The 26,485-nt window shown below is 38.2% G+C and overlaps 2 protein-coding genes across 18 annotated transcripts in view; both read left to right on the top strand.

Moving 5' to 3' along the window:
• Window positions 1–3,118, top strand: part of sema3aa (sema domain, immunoglobulin domain (Ig), short basic domain, secreted, (semaphorin) 3Aa) — a 30,868-nt gene extending 27,750 nt beyond the window's left edge. Inside the window, exon 17 of the mRNA XM_046873405.1 lies at window positions 523–3,118. Coding sequence (XP_046729361.1) covers window positions 523–1,203 — 681 coding nt within the window. The 3' untranslated portion in view covers window positions 1,204–3,118. The remainder of the gene's footprint in view (window positions 1–522) is intronic.
• An 11,050-nt stretch (window positions 3,119–14,168) lies between these two features.
• pcloa (piccolo presynaptic cytomatrix protein a) overlaps window positions 14,169–26,485 on the top strand; it is a 63,311-nt gene continuing 50,994 nt past the window's right edge. For 16 of the 17 annotated variants that reach the window (XM_046873002.1, XM_046872996.1, XM_046872994.1 and 13 more), the window contains exons 1-2: window positions 19,477–19,971; window positions 23,888–24,449. In XM_046873002.1, the coding sequence (XP_046728958.1) occupies window positions 19,832–19,971; window positions 23,888–24,449 (702 nt within the window). In that variant the 5' untranslated portion in view covers window positions 19,477–19,831. Of the gene's footprint in view, window positions 14,374–19,476; window positions 19,972–23,887; window positions 24,450–26,485 lie in introns of those variants that run through there. The other variant, XM_046873004.1, reaches the window with a different exon arrangement.

Below are 26,485 nucleotides of genomic sequence, written 5' to 3'. Positions count from 1 at the left end.
CTAATATATTGTTTTTTTAATTGAAGCTTTAACTGAAGAGAGTTATAACTTATTAATTTACTCTATAACTAGTAATTTAGTTATATGTCTTAATGACTTTAAAATGGCTGATATAAGGATATACACACACACACACACACACACACACACACACACACACACACACACAGCTGTGTTGCTCTTACTGATAGTAATCTCAAACAGTGCCCCCCTCACCTTGAAATAGTAATGATGATAATTTAATAAATCTCCGTTTACATCCCTCCCTTCTCAGTGAACCTTTACACAACCTTTTACCCCTTGGATGAACCTAAACCCCTCAACCCAACAGGCAGAATCAGGTCTACTTACAGAAATGAGCTTACAATAATTCATTAAATTACACAACAGTGCTTAAACTAAAGATTTGTATACAACCTTTATAGCTCACTGTAAAGAGTAACCCATAAGCAACTGTGTTTAATATGTTTCTTTGTTGTTTTATGAACTTCTGAATTTGTATGTCTGACCTTTCTGTTTCAGATTAAGTTGGATGAGAGGGTGAGTCACACCGAGCGTGGTCTGTTGATCCGCAGCCTAACACAAGCTGACACCGGAGTGTATCATTGTCATGCTGTGGAGCATGGCTTCATCCAGCCGATCCTGCGTCTCACAATGCAGGTCATCCCATCTCAGCGTGTTGGAGAGCTGCTCCTGCGGACCAGTGCTGCAGAGCGTGACTCATCTGTCAAACAAAAGATTTGGTACCGAGACTTCCTTAGTCTGCTGGAGCACCCAGAACTCAACAGTGTGGATGAGTTCTGTGAGCACGTCTGGAAAAAGGAACGCAAGCAACGTGGTAAGAAAGGTCCAAAAGCAGGCGCCGGGCTTGCTCAGGCACAGAAGAGCAGCCAGAATCTCCAGATTTCACCTCAGGTTCAAAATGATGGCCCAAAAGCAACAAATGTGCCGAGTTTGCCGAAAATGCAGAGAAGCCAAGTCCCACAAGGGACCACCAGCACGAACAACCAGAACCCCAAGCCGAGTCCAAGCACCACCTTGAAACTAACAAGTGCTCAGGCAAACCAGAATCAGGGAAAGAGGAGCAACTCAGCAGCCCGAAGAACACCAGCCAGCACAGCCAAATGGAAACAGCTCCAAGAGAATAAGAGGGGGCGCAACCGGCGCACCCACGAGCAACAGAGACCACCACGCAGTGTGTGAGACAAGCATACAAACACACATACATCAAACCCATCCATTCACACATCCCAACATCGATTCAGCAGCATTCAACATGTGTATGTTCCAAACGAAAGCACACATTTCCATTTGACTATTTGGAGAAATATTTCACCGCCTTACCAGAGGAAACACAATAACAGTGACATAACAACGAAAAAATGAATCGGTTATGTGTATAGTTGTGGACTGGTACAGTTTCCTGTACATAGAAATGTTTCTAGAGTATGTGAATCCCCTAAGACTCTTTTCTTGAGAAAGTGGGAAATGCCATTTTCAAAACTGCTTCCTCTGCTGAAACATCTGCTCCGGAGTGGTGAAAACGCTTCCATGAAAACCAAGATGATTCAGGAATCAAAACAGAAAGTAAATAATTATTTACTCAAATTCTTTATGGAGGATTGGACCTGTTACTATTGTTCTGGAGCAGACAACGTGGGCCACCTTCCAGGCTCAAAGATAATAAAAAAAACCCTGCAAAATTGGAGTGTCATCACTCCGATTCACAATGAGAGTGTTATAGAAATAACAATAGAGGACACTGTATAGGAAAATACCTGACTATCCATGCATACAAGGCGTGGTTGGCCAAAACTTAGGCATGTGTTGCTACCAGCCCGTCTGACCCTTGTAACCCTTTGACTTAAATGTTAGTCTGATTATTTGTTGTATATTCATAATCAACCTGTCAGCCAAATGGACTAAGAAATCAAAAGTTGTGAAAACTATTTGCCCTAAAGTACAGAATTCAAGTATGTTGTGCATGATGTTTAATTGAATATCTTTTTTTCCCTGAATTAAGTTTTAAATTACAGGGGGTCAATTTTGACATTTTCATTTAATTGAAAATAAAAAGAAAATGTCTTGTGCCAACAGTTGCATCAAGGGTGCTATGTTTGGTTATTGCCACATCATCATTAAAAAAAAAATGTTTTTTTAATTTTTTAAGTTATTTTTTATGCCTCATACGATTGTGCTCTTGCAGTCTATGTTGTAGCTTAGGCTGAAAGTGTAAATATATACAGTCAGACATCACATGACTATTTATTGCTGATTTTTAAAGGGTAACAGTTATTTTTGATATTGTAATGTTTTGAGCTCAAATGTAAACAAAGGTGACTGAAATATGATAAAGCACATGGATGGACCAATAACCTTAGCCTTTTTTTTTTTTTGTTATTTTTTTTTTTTTGTTAACTACTTTTAAGAACCCAAAATCAAGCAAAAAATTGTTTCTTTTTGTTTTAAAATGCCTTTTTTTCTTTCTTTTACTGACCTCTATGTCCCTTTTTACTCTTCACATTTTCTCTGTAATGCCCCCAAACGAACATGTCTATATTTCTGTAGTTGTATGAATGACTCAATCATGAAATTGCAAGATATTATGGATCTATGAACAAATTGTAAGAATGCTGTTAGATGTGAGACTCCTGTAGAAATGTGTAGGCATTTGACTGACAGCCACTGAGTACAAACCGCATGTGCATTCGAACCCTAGTGTATCTCCTTTACTGTCAGTGTTTTGTGTGTGAAAACTTCCTTTCCATTAATATAAAAGATGTGAATATTTTTTGGTTCATTTTAATAAGATGATAATAATAATAATTATAATAATAATAATAATAATAATAATAATAATAATAATAATAATAATAATAATAATAATAAGCAGCCCCCTTTTGTGCATTATAAAAGCTGTAATCTTTTGTACAAATACTCTCCCAGAACTGTACAATGTGTCAATGCAATACAGAGCGCTCCTAGTGTTTCTTGCTTCAGACGTGTTTTGTCTGGTGGGAATGGAGAATCTGAAGGGGACAGAATTACTGTCTTATAACTGTCACTGGGTGTTTCTGGCATGTTTTTGGTCTAAATAAATATTTCCTCTATCATTATACGTTGGTCTTTAATGTTTATATGTTGCCAGATTTCTTGCTTTTGTTCCTGACGTTCTTACTGTGGTAAGGCCTAGTATAGCTAGTCAGTTACACATCATCTGGTGGTTACGTCTACATACGTGTTGACCTGAGCATGTTCTCTTCTACTTCTACAGATAGACTGTAAAGTTTAATAATAACTTTAAAACAAATGCTGATTTAGACCCAGATACTGTATACACTGACATTTAGTGGTAATGATGACCAGAAATAAAAAGGTGGTTATACACCTATTGGCCAACCCAAGTGTTTCCTGCCACATGCTGATGCTGCATACAAGTTATAGTAAAAAGATGTTTTTGCCCACCAATAAGATTATGTTTGAATTTTTGCACTTGTATTAGCATGCTGTCAGTCAGTCAAGTCAAGTCAAGCTTTTATTGTCATTTCTATAATATATAGCTGACGCAGTACACAGAGTCCTGAGACGACATTCCTCCAGAACATGGTGCTACAGTAAACAGCATAGAGCTACATCACACACATAAAGCTACATAACAGATCACAGAGCAAAGACTAAAGTAAGTGACCTCGCCACATAAAGTGCACCGTGTGCAACCGAGTGAAAACAGTGCAGACAGAATGCAAGACAGTGTGGGACAGATATCCAAAATACAGTACAGTAATGTACAGTAGAGTACAGTAACAGTAATGTGCAAAAGAGGACTATAAACAAGAGTGTATTTGTAAACATAAACACAATGTTGTGCAAAAACAGCAGTAACAGCAGGCGAGAGGTGCAAAACACCATGTAAACAGTATAATATGATTAAATATAAATATAATATAAATATAATATGGGTGGTGGAATTGATTGAGATGAGAACTGATTGTGTGTTGAGTTTAGGTTGTACAGTTCAGTAACATACAATTGAGTGTGTGTGTGTGTGTGTGTGTGTGTGTGTGTGTGTGTGTGTGTGTGTGTGTGTGTGTGTGTGTGTGTGTGTACAGTTTTGTGTTAAGGAGCCTGATGGCGTGAGGGGAAAAAACTGTTGCACAGTCTGGATGTGAGGCCAGAATGCTTTAGAACCTCTTTCCTGATGGTAGGAGAGTCACTTTCAAGGCTGGGGTCACTATCAAGAGATAATTTGAAAGAAAGCATTGATATCAAACGAAACAATGGTAAGTTCAGCCAGAATGGGGCTATCATCAATCTTGGATGTATACTTTGTCAGATGCACTGCAGTGTAATCCACAGTTGCATTGTCACAGCTGCACATTTAACCAATACATCCTGGCTCACTCTCAACTTCCCCCAGTCTTGCTGAGAGACAACCGTTACTAGAATCTCTTCCTTTTCAGGGAGAAGACTGAAAGGCTCGCCCTGAAGGAGCACACAAATGTGAGCTGGACCACATCACATCATGGCTGAAACACTGAAATTTATTTTAGTCTGAGGTGCAACACACTCATCCATACTGCTGGACCTTTCACCACCAGCATGCCTGTCAAACATGTCTGTCAAGACGGCTTGTCTAGCAAACAAGTTCAGGTTTATGCAAATTAACACGACAGTCATCAAGAGTCAGATAACTCTTTGTAAACAACCTTTTTTTGTCCAAGTAATTTTGCATGTGTGTGGACTGTACAGACCTTGGCCCTGCAAGAGCCCTAAAGCAGCCTGTATACACATTTTAAACAGCCTGAGAAACATCATTCCGTTTATATGTAGGAGCCATCTGTGTTCCAAATCAAGTAGAATCACTACTTTAATTACATTTGGAAGATAAGTTATTTAGGGAAAAAGTCTTAAAAATAGAGTGGGTACTGTTTCTCTTTTTTTTTTTTTGCAATCAAACATATTTTGAAAAGAACACTGTCAGTCTGGGTCATGTACTGTTGTATTCTGCTATATATCTGTTGCCTGGTTTTATGGTGGTGTATTTTTTTGTAGCAACTGCACTAGCAGTCAGTATAACCAAATGGTGTAGGTCTTGCACCTTTGGGCTGATGGTCAACAGTAAAACTGTAACTGATACCCATGAAAGTTAGCATTGTGGCGTAGGGTGACAAAAGATAGGACAAACACTGGTGTGCAACCAAACAGAGGGGTCAAGGATTAAGAGACATGCTGGTATTAGCTGGTCCTCAGCGTCATTATTAGATGTTAACATTGAAGTCTGTCAACCAGTGCATTAAAATTTTTCCTTTCACCTGATGCTGGCAGCAGACTTCTCTCTTACCTTCAATCACAGCAAACAACCTTGGGGTAACTGTTGACAATCAAATTGGACAGACCTTCTCTTCTCACTCATGTCAATTTCTCTTTTTCAACATCAGGAGCATTTGTCCATTTCTATCCAAAAATGTACTATAATATCTTAAGTCTAAACTAGGATGGCAACTGGCTACTAGCAGGTCTGTAGCTACTTTGGATAATCTAATATATAAAACATATTCTGGGTTGTTTAACGTTTTTTGTTTATGTTTAACGCTTTTTGTTTATAATTCCATACGTGTTCTTTCATCGTTGGGATGTTTTCAGTATTAATGTACAAAGTAACATTAAATATATAGCAAATAAATAGCATCCACAACTCTGTGTATATATATATATATATATATATATATATATATATATATATATATATATATATATATATATATATATATATGCATTGTAAAGTTTGTAAATGCCATTTCATTTCACATTTAATCAGTGGCAGGACATGCATTTGGTACCTTCAGTGGGGACTTACCTGACTTAATCAATCTCTTAATACCACCACTATCACGTCATGATTATAGAAACCATTAATACAATACAAAAACGCAATATAACAATGCATTACAGAGAGAGACGCATTTCACATAATGAGGGTGAAAACCATTTTACTAAAGCAAGAAACCCAGTTAAGACTCCAAAACTCTACACTATCACCACAACTGTGCACCTACATCATCTGGAGCAGTTCAGAATCAATATCTAATGATGTCTAATTACATGACAAAAACATACAAATTTAATTAAAATACAACCTACTCACCAGAGATGCATACTCATATTTTGCACCACTCCTCAGAAGTCAGTGGTACCACTCGTTTTCACTGGTCTGGAAGTGGTGAACAAACCCTTACCCGGGCTGAGACAAGCTAGCTAGCTTCAGGGTTGGCCGACCTCCTCATGATGTCTAGCTTTTATTGAAAATGTATGTCTGAGACCAAATCAATTTCTCTTCCTTTGTAGGCATAAAAAGGTCTAACTCAGATGTATTAATGTGTGCAAAGCACTACACACATGTTTTGCTACTCGAACTTGGCTGTAACAATTTCCCTCTGACCAACCAGTCAGAGATCAACCCATGTCCCTCCTCTGCACATGTCCAAACCATCTCAATCTCAACTTTCTCACCTTGTCTTCAAAACATTCTACATGCGATATCCCTCTAATAAACTGGTTTCTAATCCTGTCCATCCTCCTTACTCCCAATGAAAACCTCAACATCTTCAACTCTGCTACCTCCAGCTCCACCTCCTGTCTTTTACTCAATGCCACTGTCTCTAAACCATACAACATTGCAGGTCTCACCACAGTCCTATAAACCTGCTTTTCCACTCTTGCAGATACTCTTCTATCACAAATCACTCCTGCTATCACTCTTCTCCACCCACTCCACCCTGCCTGCACTCTTTACTTCACTTCTCTACTTCTCTACTTCACTTCTTTATGCAGTTTAACCTCCACCTTGAACCAGTCTGTCTTTCCTACTGCACACTTCACTGCTGTCACATTGTCCTCATGCATATCCTGCACCACCCTCACATACTTCTCTAATACACCTGAGTTCCTCATACAATACCACACCTCCTCTCTCGGCACCCTGTCGTACGCTTTCTCTAAATCCTAAAACACACAATGCAACTCCTTTTGACCTTCTCTATACTTCTCCATCAACATTCTCAAACAATTTCAAGAAACAAATATTAGAATTTAGGTTGTAAATGTAGGTCAGTGCATCTGATAGTGTTTAGGCCAGAAGAGAAGGATTTGCTGCCATTGTCGATAGAGCCATGAAAAAGCGTTAAAAGTCCCATAGAGATATACTCCCACCTAGTGGTTATTAATAAAATTACAGGGATCTTTAATTATACCATATGGTGGTGGTTTGTATAGAGAAGGTCAGGAGACGTTGCATATTGTGTTTGTGGATTTAGAGAAAGCGTATGACAGGGTGGAGAGAGAAGTTGTGGTATTGTATGAGGAAGTCAGGTGTGTCAGAGAAGTATGTGACAGTGGTGCAGGACATGTATGAGGACAGCAGTGAAGTGTGCATTAGGAACAACAGACTGGTTCAGGGTGGAGAAGAGTGGAAGGAGTGATTGGTGATAGTAGGGTATCTGCAAGAGTAAAAGGGAATGTTTATAGGACTGTGTTGAGACCTGCTAATTTGTATGGTTCAGAGACAGTGGCATTGAGTAAAAGACAGGAGGTGAAGCTGGAGGTAGCAGAGCTGAAGATGGACAGGAGGATGGACAGGATTAGAAATGAGTTTATTAGAGGGAAAGCGCATGTAAGGCGTTTTGGAGACAAGATGAGGAGGCGAGATTGAGATGGTTTGGACATGTGCAGAGGAGGGACATGGGGTATGTCGGTAGGAGAATGCTGAGGATGGAGACACCAGGAAAGAGGAAAAGAGGAAGGCCAAGGAGGAGGTTTATGGATGTGGTGAGGGAAGACATGCAGGTAGTTGGGTTGAAAGAGGCAGATGTAGAGAACAAGGGGTATGGAGACGGATGATTCGCTGTGGCGACCCTTAATGGGAGAAGCCGAAAGAAGAAGAAGAAAAAGAAGTAGAAAAATAAGTAGAAAAAGAAGAAGAAAAGAAGAAGAAGAAGAAGAAAAGAAGAAGAAGACAAAGAAAAAGACAAAGAAGAAGGTGGTGGTGATAGTGATTCAATTTGGCCACCCTTTTTCAACCCAACCTTTTCAACTAATAAAATTATTTAGTTATGTTTTATTTGTGTGTTTGGAGTCTGAAGTGTAACCCATCAGTTCCAGTACAGATATGCATTGGTTCATTTTCAGTTTTTATATTTGAATTAATTTCCAAGGCAAGTAAATAAATAAATAGGGAGAAAGAGAGAGAGCGAGAGAGAGAGATGATGATGATGATGATGATGATGATGATTGCATGGCCAGTGCTGATTCTTGACCTCGGTCTCAGTTAAATTAACATAAAAAACTAAACGTCTCCTCGGCGATGGTGCAATAACTCGACTTCACCACTAAGTGGCAGACAACGACTTGGAATATGTATTAGTGCCTTTCCAATGAATCACCCTCTGTTTTACTGTTCCACATTGTGTAGTGTTCCAGCTTGTTACTGAAATGTTCTTTATAAAGGTATATCATACATCTGTACAAAACAGCCCATTGGTATTCCACATTCATTAAATCATTTAACAGGTGTATAGATAGATAGATAGATAGATAGATAGATAGATAGATAGATAGATAGATAGATAGATAGATAGATAGATAGATAGATAGATGATAGAGTACTTTATTAAATTCAAAAGGAAAATTGCATTGGAATATTTTGCTCATCTGTTCTTTGTTTGTTTGTTTGTTTGTTTGTTTGTTTGTTTGTTTGTTTTACCTTGACATATAATGTATATCAAATAGTATTTCCAATTTTGTTTTATTTCTCATTCCAGATTGTAATACTACAAAAAAAAACTGTTCTTATTTAATATTTTAATAAATACTTATATAAGACACTGCAAATGTTATGTAAATTCTATACCTATTATGATGCATAATATATTGTTTGTATCATTGGCTGTTTGCAATACTGAAACTTTAAAATGAGCTTTTCTCATTTTCATTGCGCTTGAGTGTCATGGTTTTCTGAGGATGTTCTGATATATTGTGGAATTTTTGCTGAAAAATCACCATTAACAAATATATACACATCCATTCACATCATGGTGTGATCTTTATGCAAATTTTCTCAAAGAATGCAGCTCTTGTGTATGACACAGAGAGTAAAGCAGCATATGCCTGTGTGGTGTGTACATTTGTCATGTGTGATGTGTGTAAGTCCTTTCATGAGTACATGCTGTACGTGTGCGTGAATGTGTCAACTCACGAATCAAAATGCATGTCAGTCTCTCTGACTCACACTGCAGCCCAGAGGATTGTGAGTGAAGGGATAAACTAAGCAAACAAGTAGATTCAGGTCAGACTGAAGAAAAGCAAACCTGCCCCCCGCCCTCTCTCTCTCTCTCTCTCTCTCTCTCTCTCTCTCTCTCTCTCTCTTTCTTTCCTCTCTGTCTCATGCCATCTCTCTTACCTTGACTTTCTCGATCCATCTCTCTGCTTCCAGCTAAAGTAAATACAGATGGATTATAATTGCTGACCAGGCCAGACAATGTTTTTTTGCTGACATACAATTATTTTTAGTGTTCATTGCCCAAACTTGACAGCATGCAAGCACACACATACACTAACACACATACACTTACACACATTCACACACTTGACTGCACAACATGTCTGTTAAACACCTCATAATTACAGACCCCAGGTGGCTAGACATGCCATGTAACCATAGTAACGTTACTATGGGATGATGGCCTGACGGATGGATTCAGGAAAGCAGCTACATATCTGGGGCAGAGTGGTAGTCACGTCACAGCTCCAGAATCCTGCCTTTTAAGCTTGAGTTACTGTCAGTGTAGAATTTTACATTTTTAGATACACGTGGGTTTATTTGAGGTCTTCAGGTTTTCTCCCACCTCACAAAAACATGTGGGTAGAAGGGTTAATGACTGAATTTTTCCTGATTTGTGACAAGGAGTATGTGTGATGGCTTGCAATGGGTTGCCTCAAACTTAATGTTCACCAAATAAACCCACTGTAATATTGACCAGGTTAAAGCAATTACTGAAGATGAAAGAGTGAATTAGTTTCATATGTGAATTTTCACTGGCCACTTTGAAGGGAACACCTGTGCATATGTTCATTTAAGAAATAATCAAATTTGTCAGTAATGTGGCAGCAGCACTGTACATTATATCATGCAGCTCCATTAACATTAACTAAGAGCATTAAATATTAGTTTTGGAAAAATTTTGACTGGTTGTCAGTGTTAAATATGTTCGATTTGTGTTTTTATTTTCACTGTTATTTATTCCACATTTTTATTAGACTCACGTTCTTGTGCTAACCTCATATGACCACAATGATTTCTTCTGTTATTGCAGCTCATCCACCTTGGGTTACAACATCTGCATTCTGGGATCCTTTTTTGTGCAGCACACTTGTGAAGATCATTTACTTGTATCACGACAGGCTTCCTGTCAGCTTGAAACAGTCTGGCCATTTTCCTCTGTCATTAATAAGACATTTTTGCCCACCAAACCCCAAGCTCACACAATGTCTCTATGTTTTTTTCACTGTTCTGTGTAAACTCTAGGGACTCTTGTGTGTGTAAATCCCACTGCTGATCTACACTGATGTGTATGACACATAATCCACAACACAATTATCTCTCTTCCTCTGTCCTAGCCCATATTTTTTTTCTTTGCCTTATATTCCTTACACTTTTGAAATGATGTTTTATATGGCTCTACATCTACTTTTTCCTTTTTGTTTTAAGTAGAGTATTAATAGTAATGAGAGATTATTAAGTGCCTGCTTTATGTCCATTATTGTCTCCAAAACTATTCTGTAGAAGCAATTTGTAGATGTACATTTTCCATATCATTTTAAACACTATTATCAGATCCAGTGTGTTCTAACTGCTAGGTAGCTTTTTAGGTAGAATGCATTTATATCCAGCATTTACACAATCCTGAGATAAAAATTGGCCCAGTCAGAAGTCAGTTGCCAACTGAGGTTTTTCTTTTGGCTGAAATGCTTTGCAAGTATCTTTATCAGTAAGGGCAAAAAAACTCACAGCTGACATGGCTTCACTAACATTTAGCTTTAGTTAGTGATATTGATTACTCTAAAAGCTGTCCCAAATGTAATATTTGCCACAGATCTATTAATATGCTGGTGAGACATAACCCAGCCTTTAGGGTTGCACGAGCCAGTGCACTCTTAGTGCCGGTCCCAAACCAGGATAAATGGGGAGGGTTGTATTAGGAAGGGCATCCAGCATGTGCCAAATCAAATATGCGGATCACAAACCAGAATTTAATACCGGATCGGTTGAGGCCCAGGTTACCAACGACCTCCACAGGTATTGTTAGCCAACAGGGTACCAGTGGGTCATGGGGTATATCGGTAGAAGAATGCTGAGAATGGAACCGTCACGAAGGAGGAAAAGAGGAAGGCCAAGGAGCAGTTTTATAGATGCGGTGAGGGAAGACATGCAGGTAGTTGGTTTAAAAGAGGCAGATGTAGAGTAGCATGAAGACGGATGATCCACCGTGGCAAACCATAACGGGATCAGCCAGAAGAAGAAGAAGAATACGCTGGTGAGACATACAGTACCTTCAAAGAGTGCAATAAATACATTAAATAAATGAGATTATACAAAGATACTCAACAAAAGATACTTACTTTAACAGAAAATCACCCCCTAAGTGCAGCATAAGAGATGCAACTAGAACTGTACAAAAAAGTCTCTGCTACTAAATTATGAATTTTCTCATAGAAATAGCCTCCAATTTTGGCTTGTTGGATAACATTACATGACAATGTACTGCAAAATGTATGATTGTTACCGATAGAGATGGCAAAAGTACACACATCACTTAAGTAGAAGTACTCATGTTTAAAAAATACTCTGGTAAAAGTTGAAGTACTGACTATACTTTTTTACTCAAGTTAAAGTAAAGAAGTTTGGGCTTTGACATGTACTTAAGTAAAAAGTAGCCATTACTACTACCTGCTTTAGTGTCATGCTGGTAACGAGACATATTAATATTAGGGCTGACGATCGATTAAAATATTTAATTGTGATTAATCTCATAATGGTCATGAGTTAACTCACGATTAATCACAACATAATCGCACATTTTATCTGTTCTAAATGTACCTTAAATGAAAACTTTCCACTTTTTTAATACTCTAATCAACATGGGCATGGACAATTATTGATGCTTTATGCAAATGCATGTTCATTATTAATGAAACCAAACTCAACATAGAGCATAAAGACAAAATATTCTTGCAAATATTTTAAAGTAATTATGGTGTTTTGAATTACGTTAATCATCAGGACACCAAACGGAACGTTTGCTGTGTTTCCACACGGACGGTTAATGAAGGGATACCGGGGAAACGGCACCTCTTATTACTTTCAAATCGATTACATAATCAGAGACTATTTGTATTCGATGTGAATTGGTTTTAAAACTTAGACTTTTCGAGCTTTCTATACATACATTTATTATGTCTGTGAGGCAAATATTCACTGAGATTCAGGGTGTTTTATTTGTGTCTGTAAAGAGAAGAGAGAGAGACGGCAGAAAGCGCACCCTGTCTGTTTTCTTTATCTTACAAACGCACAGTGTTTTGTTTTTATTATGAGAGTGTACAAATAAAAGTAGACCCTTTACATATTCGGATGATGTATTGCTCTTATCTGTACAATACAGTAGTTTATGTTCGTTTGGGCGTTATGAGGGGAAAAAATGCTACAAAACGGTGCGTTTGTCGACCCCCAAAGGGATAATTGTGTTAATTATGGCGGATTTTGGTGCTGATTTGAGACTTGGCGCATCAGTAAAACAAATGTTTACTGATTAAAAACAATTTTTCGTTTTCCTGTAAAAATTAGCATTTTGACAGCTTTAATTGATATATTAATACAAAACGAATTTAAAATGTTACCTAATAAATGTATACAGGCTGAACAACCACCATATAGAACACAAGCAGAGAAAAGATAATGATGATGATCATGAATGTCTCTCTTCTCAGTCATGATTACATCACTGACTCCCTCTATCTCATCTACATTAACCCCAGACTTCTTGTTGCCTTCTGACTGGTCATTGTGAGCTTCATAAACTAGTCTATGTCTGTGGTGTGTGAGAGCCAGGAAATGGTACACCAGTGGTAGATTGAAAAAGCCGCACAATGACAGGAAATAGGCTGATTGTTTGAAAACGGCTCGCAATGGGAAGGAAACAAATTGACATTTCACCAAATAGATTAAAACTAAAGTAACGAGCCTGTTTTGAAAATGTAAGGAGTAGAAAGTACAGATATTTGTGTAAAAATGTAATAAGTGAAAGTAAAAAGTTGTCCAATTGTGATACTGATACCAGAAAAGCTACTTGAGTACTGTAACAAAGTATTTGTACTTTGTTACTTCCCACCTCTGGTTAACGAAATAAAGAAGAAGTGAGGAAACTTACATGTTGTTTCAATAAAATAATAATAATAATAATAATAATAATAATAATAATAATAATAATAAATTGAATTTTTGGCATTAACATAATTTGAGCCTTATTACCAAGTAAGATTAACAAATTAAGGCTAATCTACAGCATTTGAATCAAGTGTTTGTGATGGGGTCAGAGACTGAAAAAGAGAGCTAGTTCTGACTAATGCTCTATTCCTGTTTCTTCTGATCTAATATTAAAAACAAAACCTCTCCATCTGGGAAACCTAACTGTTGTGTTAAAAAAGTTGCTGAGGATGTTGCCTTCACCTGTAAAATAAGGTGGCATTAAACATTTCCTTTTTATAATTAAATAATTATTACTAGTTGTCCAAACAGTTTATTGTAACTCTGTTTGTTAAGAATATGTATGTATTTTAACCATGACCTAAGGTGTGTGTGTGTGTGTGTGTGTGTGTGTGTGTGTGTGTGTGTGTGTGTGTGTGTGTGTCAGAGAGAGAGAGAGAGAGAGAGAGAGAGAAAGAGAGAGAGAAGAGTCTGAGGACAAGTGCTTTTTCTGTCCACCTTTCCTTGACTCTCTTATTGGCTGCCAGATCTCAGGAAAGAAGCTTAGGCCTGGGTGAATTATAAGGAGGTGTGGCCTATTGCTAAGGTGAACTGCCACCTGGAAGAAGAGACACACACCTCACTATCCCTTTAAGAGACTATTTTTGCCAAGCGTTCTTCAGTTGTCATCAGCAGCAGAGCGGGACGTTAAGGCTGGAATCAGCAGCATGGAACTGGAGGGTGTGCGAGGATCAGGAGAAAACACTACAAATGAAACACCAGATCTGGAAAGCTAGGCTGATGGAAACTTCTCCATGTACAGTTATGCATATATGGAAGAGTCCCTGAACATTGTAAAGGTATGTGATCAGAAAGTATTACATTTTGTATACTTCTCAGTATATGCTTTTTCTTCTAACATAGTCTTGTATGTTGTGTTTCTATACATAGATATACTGTATTTGATTGTTGTTGATATATATTCAGTTTGTATGCACCGTAAGTACTGATGTTATATTTATGGTGAGACATAAACAGAAATACTGCAGAATGCTCCAGAACTTTTTAATGCTAGTTTGTTTGTGTTAGTGTTCCACAAATGACTTAGACACTTAGTGTTAAGATTGGACTATTGTAATTCATTGTCCACCTCACGCAATATTCAGGCTATAGTGGTGCATATTCAAATTTTAATGAAGGTCATGGTGTGTGTGATCAGGTGTCAGGCTTCGGTTACACACTTCTCATGAAGTGAACTGTATGCACTCACGCATGCATACACCAAATATGTCAGACACACATATATGTGGTAACTGCGGTTGCCTTTTTCATCAGGCAATTCAGTGTTCAACTTTTCACTTCATAAACACTATAGTAGTAGTATTGCACTATTGAGATGGATAGAAATATGCAGTACAAACGGACACCATGGATTAGGTTCTGTGATAGTATTCCTTGTGCTAACAGCAGATAATGCTAATGGCCAGCTTAGCCTGATGTTAATACATTTAGACCTCTTTAACTGATTGGCTGAGGGCTTTCTTGCTCTCTAACAGAGATAAGGCCCAGTGGGATGTTCTCAACCCGGACACAGAAAGTACAACTTAACCCTTGAGCTTTAAAAAAGCAATATCCTCAATCATCCATCTGATAAGTATGGTAAATGGAGTTACATTTACTTTTGGTGACATTTTTTCATCAAAGGTGTGTCAATTGAGATGCATCTGCTGCTTTCAGTGGGTTTGTAAGACATGTGTTCATGCTTGACTGAATGTGCAGATGACATTCAGTTTGTCTGCATGTCAGCAACATTCATGCATCATGCAAAAATTGAATCCTTTCAGAGAAACATATATTCTTTCAAGAGAGTTCTGGAGAGTCTGGCTTAAATATGGCTGCTGTGGCCATGAACTTTTCACAGATGCAAAATTTTTAATAACATGTTACACATGGATAGTGTTTAACCAATCACGGCTATATGACACCTACATAAGCCCTTTGTGACAATTAAAATACCTTCATAAATATTAATAACAGATTATTTTAGTAGGTGTCTGGTGTCATAAAGACTGCATAGATCATCCTGAGGCTCCCTCGTGAAATTTTCCAACACGACATGAACAACAGACTCTAGAGAGTGTGCGTATAAACACTCTCATGGAGTTATCATGGAACTGGCACAAGTGTTCATTACAATTGAATAAATAATACGATTTTTGTGAGACAACTGAATTCTTGATTTTGGTGGTCAAAAGGACAAAAACCTACAATAGTTTGAGTTATAAGAGTTATAATTCTGATATGTTTCTATAGTGACAAAGTACATCATCCATGAACATGTTTTATATTATTTCATGAACATTTATTGCATCTGTAATTAATGATATTGTAAAGTTGCCTGTAAGGTGACATTTAACATCTCCGGTCTACAGTCTCAAAGTAATACATTACAGCTTCTATGATGTATAAATAGTAACAGAAACTAACTAATTATAATTTTAAAAAATAGTGTAATATACAATTTCCAGTTGGTAATCGATCATGCCAGCACATCATTGGCTATGCACCATTGTGCTTTACTTACTGTCACAAGGTTGGATACACCTAGTCTTTTATCATTTTTGAAACCCATGCACGCTCCTATGGTTTCAATTTAACAAACTTGGTAAAATGCAGAAACACACAAGAATTGGGCAGTGAATGACTGGAAGTAGGTTCTGTGGATGGATAAGTCCACAATATTTAAAATGTTTTACTTTAACAGAAGAACAGAGAAGAGGAGAGAAGATTTTAAGAGACTGTCTCACAACCACAGTCAAACATTGAGGTGGATATTTAATGGTGTGGGGTTGTTTTGGAGAAGGGAAGGTTGGCGACTTCTGGGTGAAAGGAAAACTAGAATAACATAGAAAAGAATAGCCTTATTTGTCACATATACAGTACAGACCAAAAGTTTGGACACACCTTCTCATTCAAAGAGTTTTCTTTATTTTCATGACTATGAAAATTGTAGATTCACACTGAAGGCATCAGAACTATGAATTAACACGTGGAATTATATATGGAATTATATACATAACAAAAAAGTGTGAAACAACTGAAAAATGTCATATTCTAGGTTCTTCAAAGTAGCCACCTTTTGCTGTGATTACTGCTTTGCACACTCTTGGCATTCTCTTGATGAGCTTCAAGAGGTAGTCACCTGAAATGGTCTTCCAGCAGTCTTGAAGGAGTTCCCCGAGAGATGCTTGGCACTTGTTGGCCCTTTTGCCTTCACTCTGCGGTCCAGCTCACCCCTAAACCATCTCGATTGGGTTCAGGTCCGGTGACTGTGGAGGCCAGGTCATCTGGCACAGCACCCCATCACTCTCCTTCTTGGTCAAATAGCCCTTGATGCCTTCAGTGTGACTCTACAATTTTCATAGTCATGAAAATAAAGAAAACTCTTTGAATGAGAAGGTGTGTCCAAACTTTTGGTCTGTACTGTACATTTGGGTACCTGTATGTAGTGATATCCCTTGGTTAGTAAATATCCCACAGCCATTAGTGTAGATTGCAATTCTATGGCCATTGCGAGGAAAGTTAGTTTGAGATGTGTAGACTTTCAGGCTTCTCCATAGACACAATCTGTTCTGCACTGAAAATCAATGAGTTAAAACTTTAAATCATAATGCTTTTATTTTAATGGGAGGACCAGTACACCTTATGCGGTTATCTTATCAGTCAATTGTGTGATCTCAGTGTTCTCAGTAAGCTGCAGTTCTCTGGACAGAAATGCCTCTTTGATGAGATAGGTCAATAAAGAATGGGAAAAGTGGTTCAAGCTGAAAGAAAGCCCAAAGTGTCTCGTATAACCACTCAGTACAACTGTGGTTAGCAGAAGAGCACATCGGGTTCCACTTCTGTCAGCCAGAACAGAAAGCTGTGGCTGTAGTGGGCACTGGTCTTCCCAAAAACTGGACAATTGAAAACTTTACTGATTAAAGCCTTTTGGTGTGGTGGTGTATTTTACATCATTGTCTTGCTGCATATCTTTGTATGTTGATAGACAGAATTTTTCTGTAGACTTCTGAAGTCATTGAGTTGTTACTATTGTACTGTAGTGATTTATTATTTCAGAAGCTGCCAGGCAATAATTACACTGCCTCCTCCATGATTAATCCATGAGTTGTAGGTTTTGGATCATGCACAGATAGATTTTTTTTTTCACACTTTTGTTAGAACTTTGTTAGGCTCCAGAACTGTTCATTGCTATATTTTAGTATAACATCTGATGCTTACTGCTGATAAGTGGATTGCTTCTTGTGGTACGACTTCTTTAATTCTTTATCTTTAGTTCTCACTCTCGAGTGTTCTGTATTGTTTAAATATTTATAATCACACTCTTGATGTCACCCAAATTAGTATGGGTTCCCCTTTTGAGTCTGGTTCCTCTCAAGTTTTCTTCCTCATGTCATCTAAGGGAGTTTTTCCTTGCCACAGTCTGCTCATCAGGGATAAATACACACCATTCACCTTAACTCCTAAAATTCTGTAAAGCTGCTTAGAGACAATGTATGTTGTGAAAAGTGCTATAGAAATAAACTTGACTTGACTTGAATTATATTTCTGTTAGGAAAGTCTTCTGCAAACAGTGAATTGTGATACCTTCACACCTGATGATGATGTTCCTATCAGCTGCTGTTGTTTCCTTGGCTGACATGTTAGAGATCTGGTTGTCAAACCAGACTATAGTAGTTGCTTTCTTTTTTAAAACATTACAAATTGTTATATCGGTTATGTTCATTGCTTGTGCAATGGCTTTAGGTAATTTTCTCTACTTTTTTTTAACTTCCACGTTTGCTTTTCTTCAGTCAGCTCTCTGTTCTTCATGTTGGTTTAGTAATGTTTTTAATAAACGCACTGACACCATTTAGATATAGAAGTTCTAATTGTAACTTTATATATTAAACATTCGACATCAAGGTATGTGTAGTACATTTTGTACCTGTGACTAGAGGTTTGTTGCATTGATGTTAAGGCTAATTAAATTATTTTAAAGAATTGTAAAATATTACTCATAATAATATTAGTAATGATTACTAATAATGAAAATAATAAAAAAGACAGATTTAGAATTTAATATCTCCCTCAATATCATCTCTCTTGTGACTTCACCACAATCTTTGGAGTCTATCCTCCTCTACGTCATCCACTCTTTTGTAGATGTGGCCATATGGAATTTAAGGACTGGAGGAGCATACTGAGTGGGATTTGTATGCCTGTGAGTAGATGTAGTCACGAGCGTGCAATCTCTGTGGCTGTTTGGTGATTGAAACTATTGAGATGTGACTCACTCTTCAAACCTTATGAGCGATGACAAAGGGTGTGTGCAAGTTACAACTTTGAGAATGCTCCTCAGTGTTCTACCTAACATGCATTTCCCATATTCGGGTGAATGTTATCCAGGAAACAGTATAGGTGAGATGTTAAGAATTAAGCGTGTTGCTCAAGGATCCAACAGTGAAAGTGGGATTTGAACTGAAAACCTTTGATCAGAGGATTACTGAGCTGGCATTTCCCATTAACGCATAATTAGATGCACAGTTTAGTGGGAAAAGGGCATTTTTAAATGCATAATTATCTGAAATGAAAATATTTTGTTAGATTTTTAAATTGTGTAAACATTAATCAAGTTAGTCATAGAATATAGAATGTTCTACATTATACCCTATTCTATCCTATCCTATCCTATCCTATCCTATCCTATCCTATCCTATCCTATCCTATCCTATTCAGATTTATTAACCTATTTTAATAAGGTGTGGCGGTGGCAATTTAATGAGGCACCTCGCCAGATTTAAACTGATAATACCCTATAATGAAGAAAAACACTAGGTAGGCAGTAGCTAATTAAGACATTATTTATTTACTCTGGACACAGCATTTTGGAAGATTACAGTATGCGACTTGTTTGGGGTGGGTGTGGGTAGGGGGTGCTGGGTATAACGCAGCTGGTCGCCTTTAATTTCTCTTCTCCATCGCGAGGGCTCGCCATGGTTGGCGCATGCGCACTGCAGTCATAGGGAGGCAAGGACCAGCAGAGAGGCAGCGCAGAGTGGCAGCGCTCTCGGTACCAAAAATACACAAAAAAAATACCACAAAAGCACGCAGAGATGCGCGTTATTGAACCGTGATCTCGGACGACGAGCCGGGCGCATACGGCTGTGACGACGGTGTAACATGCCGTGGAGAGCCGACCTCACAGTCTTCTACCGACCTGTGAATCCGGATCTCTGAAAGGGAAAGTATCTCCAGGAAGGGAAAGAGGGTTCGATCATGGGGAACGAGGCGAGCATGGAGGGTGGCGACGGCGCATTGGCCGCCGGGGAGCTCACTGGACCAGAGGAGGAGCTCAGCCGCCTGAGCGAGGAGGAGCGGAGGAAGCTCGTGAGCACCATGGCAGAGGCGCAGGCCAGGCGAGTTGTTTATTCCGGGTGGGAGGGCGTTATAGGTGTTGGAGGGATGCGCAGCTCTACTACGCCCGACCGTGTGTATGTATGTGCGCGTGCGTAAATATGTGTGTTTGTGATTTGTGCGTTGTTTTTGCACGGGCTTTCTGCAGGTTGGCATCTCACGACAGGGCAAACCCAGCACACACACACACACTCACACACATATACAATTTATAAATGCATAATCCCAATCTGCCAACAGACTACTGCACCAAAACCCCAAAAATGTTTAGGTTCTTTATGATTATCTGTTTAGTCCACTTTGCGCCTTTAGATCCCAAACATCTTGCCCACAAACAGAAAGCATAGCAAGGAAGGAGTGCCCCTGCTTCGCACCTAAAATAAACCACACACACACCTTTCCAAGATTCGACTGGATCAAACGCTCCATTTCCCCCAGAATTCATCACATACTCGTATTCTGGTGCAAAAAAATGCACATTATCTTTTTAAATCTGTGACACCTTTCCTTTCTTCCCCCCACTCCCCCCCCCCCGATTATTTGTCGATTTGGAGGTGATTGGCCTTCGCTTTCTCCGTGTTACACACAGCCCCTTTTTTACGGGCTGGGTGAGTGATGTCATACGCTGCTTTGGAAACCACTGGCTTGGAATAAGACGCAAAACGACAAAACAAAAATATCACATCTAATGCAAAAAAAGAGAGAGTGATTTAAACTGTGATGCCACCAAAAGGCCTTTTCAGTATGAAAAATGATCCTGTATTTTGGAGAATTGTGTTGAGAGAGAAAAGAAGGGGAGGGGATATAAATGTTAAAAACTCTATATATAGCACGGCGAGCAGGAATCAGGAATGCCGTGACGCGCGATGGCGCTCTCTTTTCTCTCTCTCTCTCTCTCTCTCTCTCTCTCTCTCTCTCTCTCTCACCCTCTCACTCTCTTTCTCTCTAAAGGATGTATAGTGTAGTGTTACATCTGAGGGCGGTGAGGATCGAAGGTTATAAGGCAGCAACGATGACTGAGAGCAGCCTGTGATGCTTGGAAGGTTGCTCTCCATGGTGCTGAAAATCTTTCCTATGATTTGTGGAGAACTCTAAATCAGTGCACATGCTAAGTCTCAGAGAGAGACAGTGTCAGAAATTATGCAAATAGAAATTAATTAATTAAAATGTATATAAAAAATGTGATGTCCTTTTTTTTTTATAATTTTGCTGTTTGCTTGCTTCAAATTACAAAATATAATTTTGCAGTGCTACACTCAGTGCAAAGGCTTTCCTTTAGATTTTGGAATGTGGCTGTGGAAAATTGTGCCCATTCAGACACAAGAGTATTAGTGAACTCAGGCACTGACTTTGGGTGAGGAGGCTTGTTGCGTAGTCGGCATTCCAGTTCATCCAAAAAGTATTCCTTGGGATTGAGGGCAGGGCTGATTGCAGGGTGATTACGCTCATCTACTCCAACCTTAGGAAACCCTGTTTTTTAATGTACTGTCTTACATTAACTTTACTTTACTTTTTGATGAAATCATTGAAAAGATGAATATTTAAAAATTAAGATATTTAAAAGGAGCTCAATAATCATTTTTAAGTCTTTTCTTTAAAACACATACAATAAATACGCTTTGCCAAATAAGAGGTGCTCATAAACTTTCTAAATGAAACAGTTTGATAAAACCCAGATTTCTTAGTGTTGGTATATATTTTGCATCCTTAAACTTCTGATGGTGGCATGTTATAAGAAATTAGCTGGCTTCTGTTTTTTAATGCATGGTTTGTCCCATCAACACAATGCATGTTTACATGATTTAATATATCATGTAAAAAGCATATTTAATCCGGTCCACCACAAATCAATGAATTAAGGTACACACAAGTTTGACTTAGTATATTTTATGTTTGCAGCATCTATATGTAGATGTTAGATGTAATATATACTATTTTGTTAGCAAATATCTTTGGTGCAAAATCATTTCCATAAGTGATTTTCTGTCAAAGTGAGAAAGCATTAGTATTTTACAGTGTCATGCAGCATAATTTTACAAAGATCACTGTGGATTCAGATCACATAATGGTTCTTAGGGGTGAAATGTTGCACATAACTGCATTAAAAGTGCATATCACTGTGCCTGAATGAGGTATTGGTCAGAAGGAAGTATCTATTGATTTGAAGTGACAGTTAAGACCATCCAACTGCTGAACTAATCATTTGGCATATGTTTAAGTAGTTTTATACAAACTCTGGGCTGATATTTTTATAACAGTGTATGGCGCCATATACCGGGGCAGATTATATGTAAGGAATAAACACCTATAAGGATATTTGTTAAAAGAAATAATCAGTAATGAAATAAAGAGCTGTATAGAAGAGATGCTATTAATTATTATCTAATAAGAAACACTACAACATGTTTTTTTATGCCACAGCACACGAAAATATCCAGTGTGGTAGAGACTGGAGTCTTGGGTTTCTCTGAAGCAGAGCAAATATAGTCATGGCCAAAAATATCGGCACCCTTGCAATTCTGTCAGAAAATTGTTACAGTTGCAAATGTTTTGGTACTCACGCTTTTTTTAATTTTTAATTTTTTACTTTTTTTTTAAGCATTGGAACAACGTAAAAACCAGAGAAGAAAAGTCAAATCTGATGCAATTCCACACATAACCCCAAAAATGCACTGGACAAAATTATTGGCACCCTTTACTTAATATTTGGTAGCACCCCCTTTGGAAAAATAACTGAAATGTATTGCTTCCTGTAACCATGAATGAGTTTCTTACTCCTCTCTACTGGAATTTTGGACTACTCTTTTGCAAACTGCTCCAGTCATTCAGATTTGAAGGATGCCTTCTTCCATCTGGTGTTTTGAGAGCTCTTCACAGGTGTTCTATGGGCTTCAAATCTGTACTCATTGCTGGCAGCTTTCTGACACTGGTCACTACATTTCACCCCAATCTTCTTTGGTAATCAACAGATTTCATGATACTTTTCACACAGTCAAGGTATCCAGTGCCAGAAGCAGCAAAGCAACCCCAAAACATCTTTGAACCTCCACCACGTTTGTCTGTGGGGGCTGTTTTCTTTTCTTTTCTATTTTTCTTTTCTTTTCTTTTCTTTTTCTGTAAATAGTTCCATAATGTCCTTTACCAAAAATCTTTACTTTTGTCTCATCTGTCCAAAGTAAATTTTCCCAGAAGGATTGTGGTTTTGTCACATAAGTTTAAGCAAACTCCAATCTTGTTTTTTTTATGCCTTTGTGTCAGCAGTAGTCTCCTTCTAGGTCTCCAACCATAGCAGCTTTTCATTCATATGGTGACGGATAGTGTGAGCTGACACTGCTGTACCCTGTGTTTGCAGATCAGCATGAATTTGTTTAGAAGTTAATCAGGGTTCTTTATCCACCATTTGAAAAGTCCTTCGTTGTAATTTTTCATTAATTTTGCTCTTTAGTCCATGTCCAGGGAAGTTTGCTACAGTGCCATGGGCTGTAAACCTCTTAATGATATTGTGCACAGTGGACGCAGGAACATTAACATCTCTGGAGATGGACTTGTAGCCTTGAGATTGTCCAAATTTGCAATTGGAACAATTTTCTTAGAGAATTGCAAGGGTGCAAAGTATTTTTGACCATGATTGTATAAGTATTTTTTAGGTGATGATTAAAGCCTTTGTTTGTTTGGGTTGTTGATGTAGAATGTTTAATCCAAGAAATGCTTGTATTTTCAATAAACTTTACTTTGTCATGCAGTGTCTAGTATAGATGCTGGTTCATATGGTCTGCCATTAGTAATCAATAAGTCTGGATCATTTGTCCACATTAGGTCTAAATTTGTTTAAATATTTTATTTAGGTTTATGCAATAACCCACCAATCTCAATTCTTACCAGTGAACATTAATTTACCACTTATTTGTTTACTTACAGGTCTTCAGAGCATCAGCCATCTGGAGGAAGAGGTTCGGGGGGCCTCAGTAAGAGTCGAACAGTAGACGCGTTTGGAGAGGGTCCTCCTTGCAAGCCAAAGCCAGGCCGCAGTCCTTCATCCCTGAGCCTTCTTGAGTCCCGCTTTCGGCAAGAGCCCAAAGACCCTGAGCAGCCTCGCACCGGCATGTTCTCCTCATCGTTTCTGAGTGGGGTTTCTTCAGCTGTCTCCTCTGCCAGCATTCCTAAATTCAGCCTTTTTGGTGACGATGAAGATGTTGCAGCCAAACAGGGGCAGAAACCCCCTGGCCCACAGCAGGGTTCATCCAAAGGACAAGGACCACCAGGGCAGAAGCAAGGAGCTGTTCCACAGGGGCCTGGAGGAAAGCCTGCTGGTGGAAAGCCTGCTAGTGGAACTGGAAAGCCTGGTGGACAACTATGTCCTCTATGTAATACCACTGAGCTGAACGTGCAGGCCAAAGACCAGCCCCCCAACTACAGCACCTGCACACAATGCAAACAACAGGTGTGCAGTCTCTGTGGATTTAGTCCTCCTGACTCAGAGGTAAGATTCACACATGAACCCTAATAAAGAAATAAATGAACCAAGACACCAAAGTCTAGACTTAATTGATAGTATAATATACTGCATGAATAATTATAAAGGATCCTTTTGTGCACCTAGTATAGTGTTCAGTTTTATTCTTAGTGTTTCTGCTTTATTTTGAAATGTTTTAATTTTTACATTTTTCTTCTTTATCAAGCATGTTCTTCAAAAAACTAAATATTTTAAACATCCATAATAATGAATATAGTTATGTAAATGACCAGAACATCATCCTTATCCATACCAACTCCAACTCAAATTATCCCACAAAAACTAAAATGGATAGAGAAATAAAAAAAAGAAAAGAAAAAGAAAATGAAATAAAAAAATGGGTGGGGGTTTGAGGGAGTCTATGATGAAGGTATGGTCTCAACAAAGGAAAGCATAGGATTCCAGATTTTATAAAATAGGTTAACATTATTTTAAATTTTATATTTGTCACGAAGGAAATGGAAATCAAAGATCCACATTTCTTTATGGCTGTTATTGTTTTTAAAGCTTGGAAGCATTTGATTATTAGAAATGCTTACCAGGATTTATGAAGCTACCACCTGTATTGTTCTCCTTTAGTCAGAGGTAAAAGTGACTGTGGACTGCAGGGGGAGATTATTGTGGTGATTCATATCATCCTCACAGGAAGTGCACTTTAGAAAATTCTTCTAATGCACTTATTTTTAAATCTGGTCAAAAATATCAAGTCACTTGAAATAATGTTTATATATATATTGTATCTCACAAAATTGAGTACACCACACACATTTCAGCAACTATTTTATTATATCTTCTGAGAAAAGAAATTAATTGCCTTTGCCATATAACTAATTTGTTTGGCTGATTTTCCCGGTCTCTTGTGGATAGCGACTTATATAGGGAATAAGATAACTTATAGGGAATTGTTTATATGGAGTTTTATGTTGAAATAATGAAATTTATTAATAAAAATATAATTATTAATTATAAAATGATGTAAAATGTTAATGCAGTAGAGTATATACTGAGTGTATACATAAAATATTATTTTTGTTTATCGTGTTTTTTTGTTGATCGCTGGCGGATTTGGAATGTAACTTGGTCAAAATAACTGGGTTCAGATCTGGAGACATACTTGTCCATTCCATCACCTTCACCTTCACCTTCAGCAGGGCAGTTGTCATCTTAGCGGTGTGTTTGTGGCTGTTTTAATGCTGAAAACCTGCTGTTTGACCCAGTTTCTGAAGGGAGAGCATCATGTTCTGCTTTAGAATGTCACAGTACATGTTGGAGTCCATGTTTCACTCAGCTCCCCAGTACCAGCAGCACTCCTGCAGCCCCAGACCATGATGCTACCACCATGCTTGACTGTAGGCAAGACACAATTTTCTTGGTACTCCTTACCATGGCGTTACTACAAATGCTGGACACCATCTGAGCCAAACAAGTTTAGTTTTATCAGACAACAGGACATGGTTCCAGTAATTCATGCTTTTGGACAGGTTGTCTTTAGCAAACTTCTTGCAGGCTTTCTTGTGAGCCAGCTTCAGAAGTGGCTTCCTTCTGGGACGACGGCCATGCAAACTTGTTGCAGTGTGTGGCGTATGTTCTGAGCACTGACAAGCTGACTTTTTTGCTTCTACAACCTCTAAAACAATGCTGGTAGCACTCATGTGTTTGTTTATTTTTTAAGCCAGATTCTGCACCCGACGCACAGCATGAGGACTCAATTTCTTTGATCAACCCTTGCGAGGGAACCCAACCTTTGTATGACCTCAACCACTGTACTGTAACTCAGTTTCAGGGTGTTACTGATCTGCTAATAGCCTCGGACATCTTTTGGAGAGCAACAATTCTAATTCTCAAATCCTCTGAGAGTTATTTGCCATGAGGTGCCATGTTGAACATACAGTTGACAGAGTACAAAGAATTGTACTCAAAGCATACAATTTTAATTGCTAATAAAAGACTCACAAATTTTGTATGGTTCTGTCAAGCAGACAAAAACATGAACATGATAAATA

The sequence above is a fragment of the Silurus meridionalis genome, chromosome 18 (assembly GCF_014805685.1).
Source record: "Silurus meridionalis isolate SWU-2019-XX chromosome 18, ASM1480568v1, whole genome shotgun sequence".
Classification (NCBI taxonomy): domain Eukaryota; kingdom Metazoa; phylum Chordata; class Actinopteri; order Siluriformes; family Siluridae; genus Silurus; species Silurus meridionalis.
The sequence above is the reverse complement of the archived record's forward strand: the minus strand, read 5'-3'. Positions and strand labels throughout refer to the sequence as shown.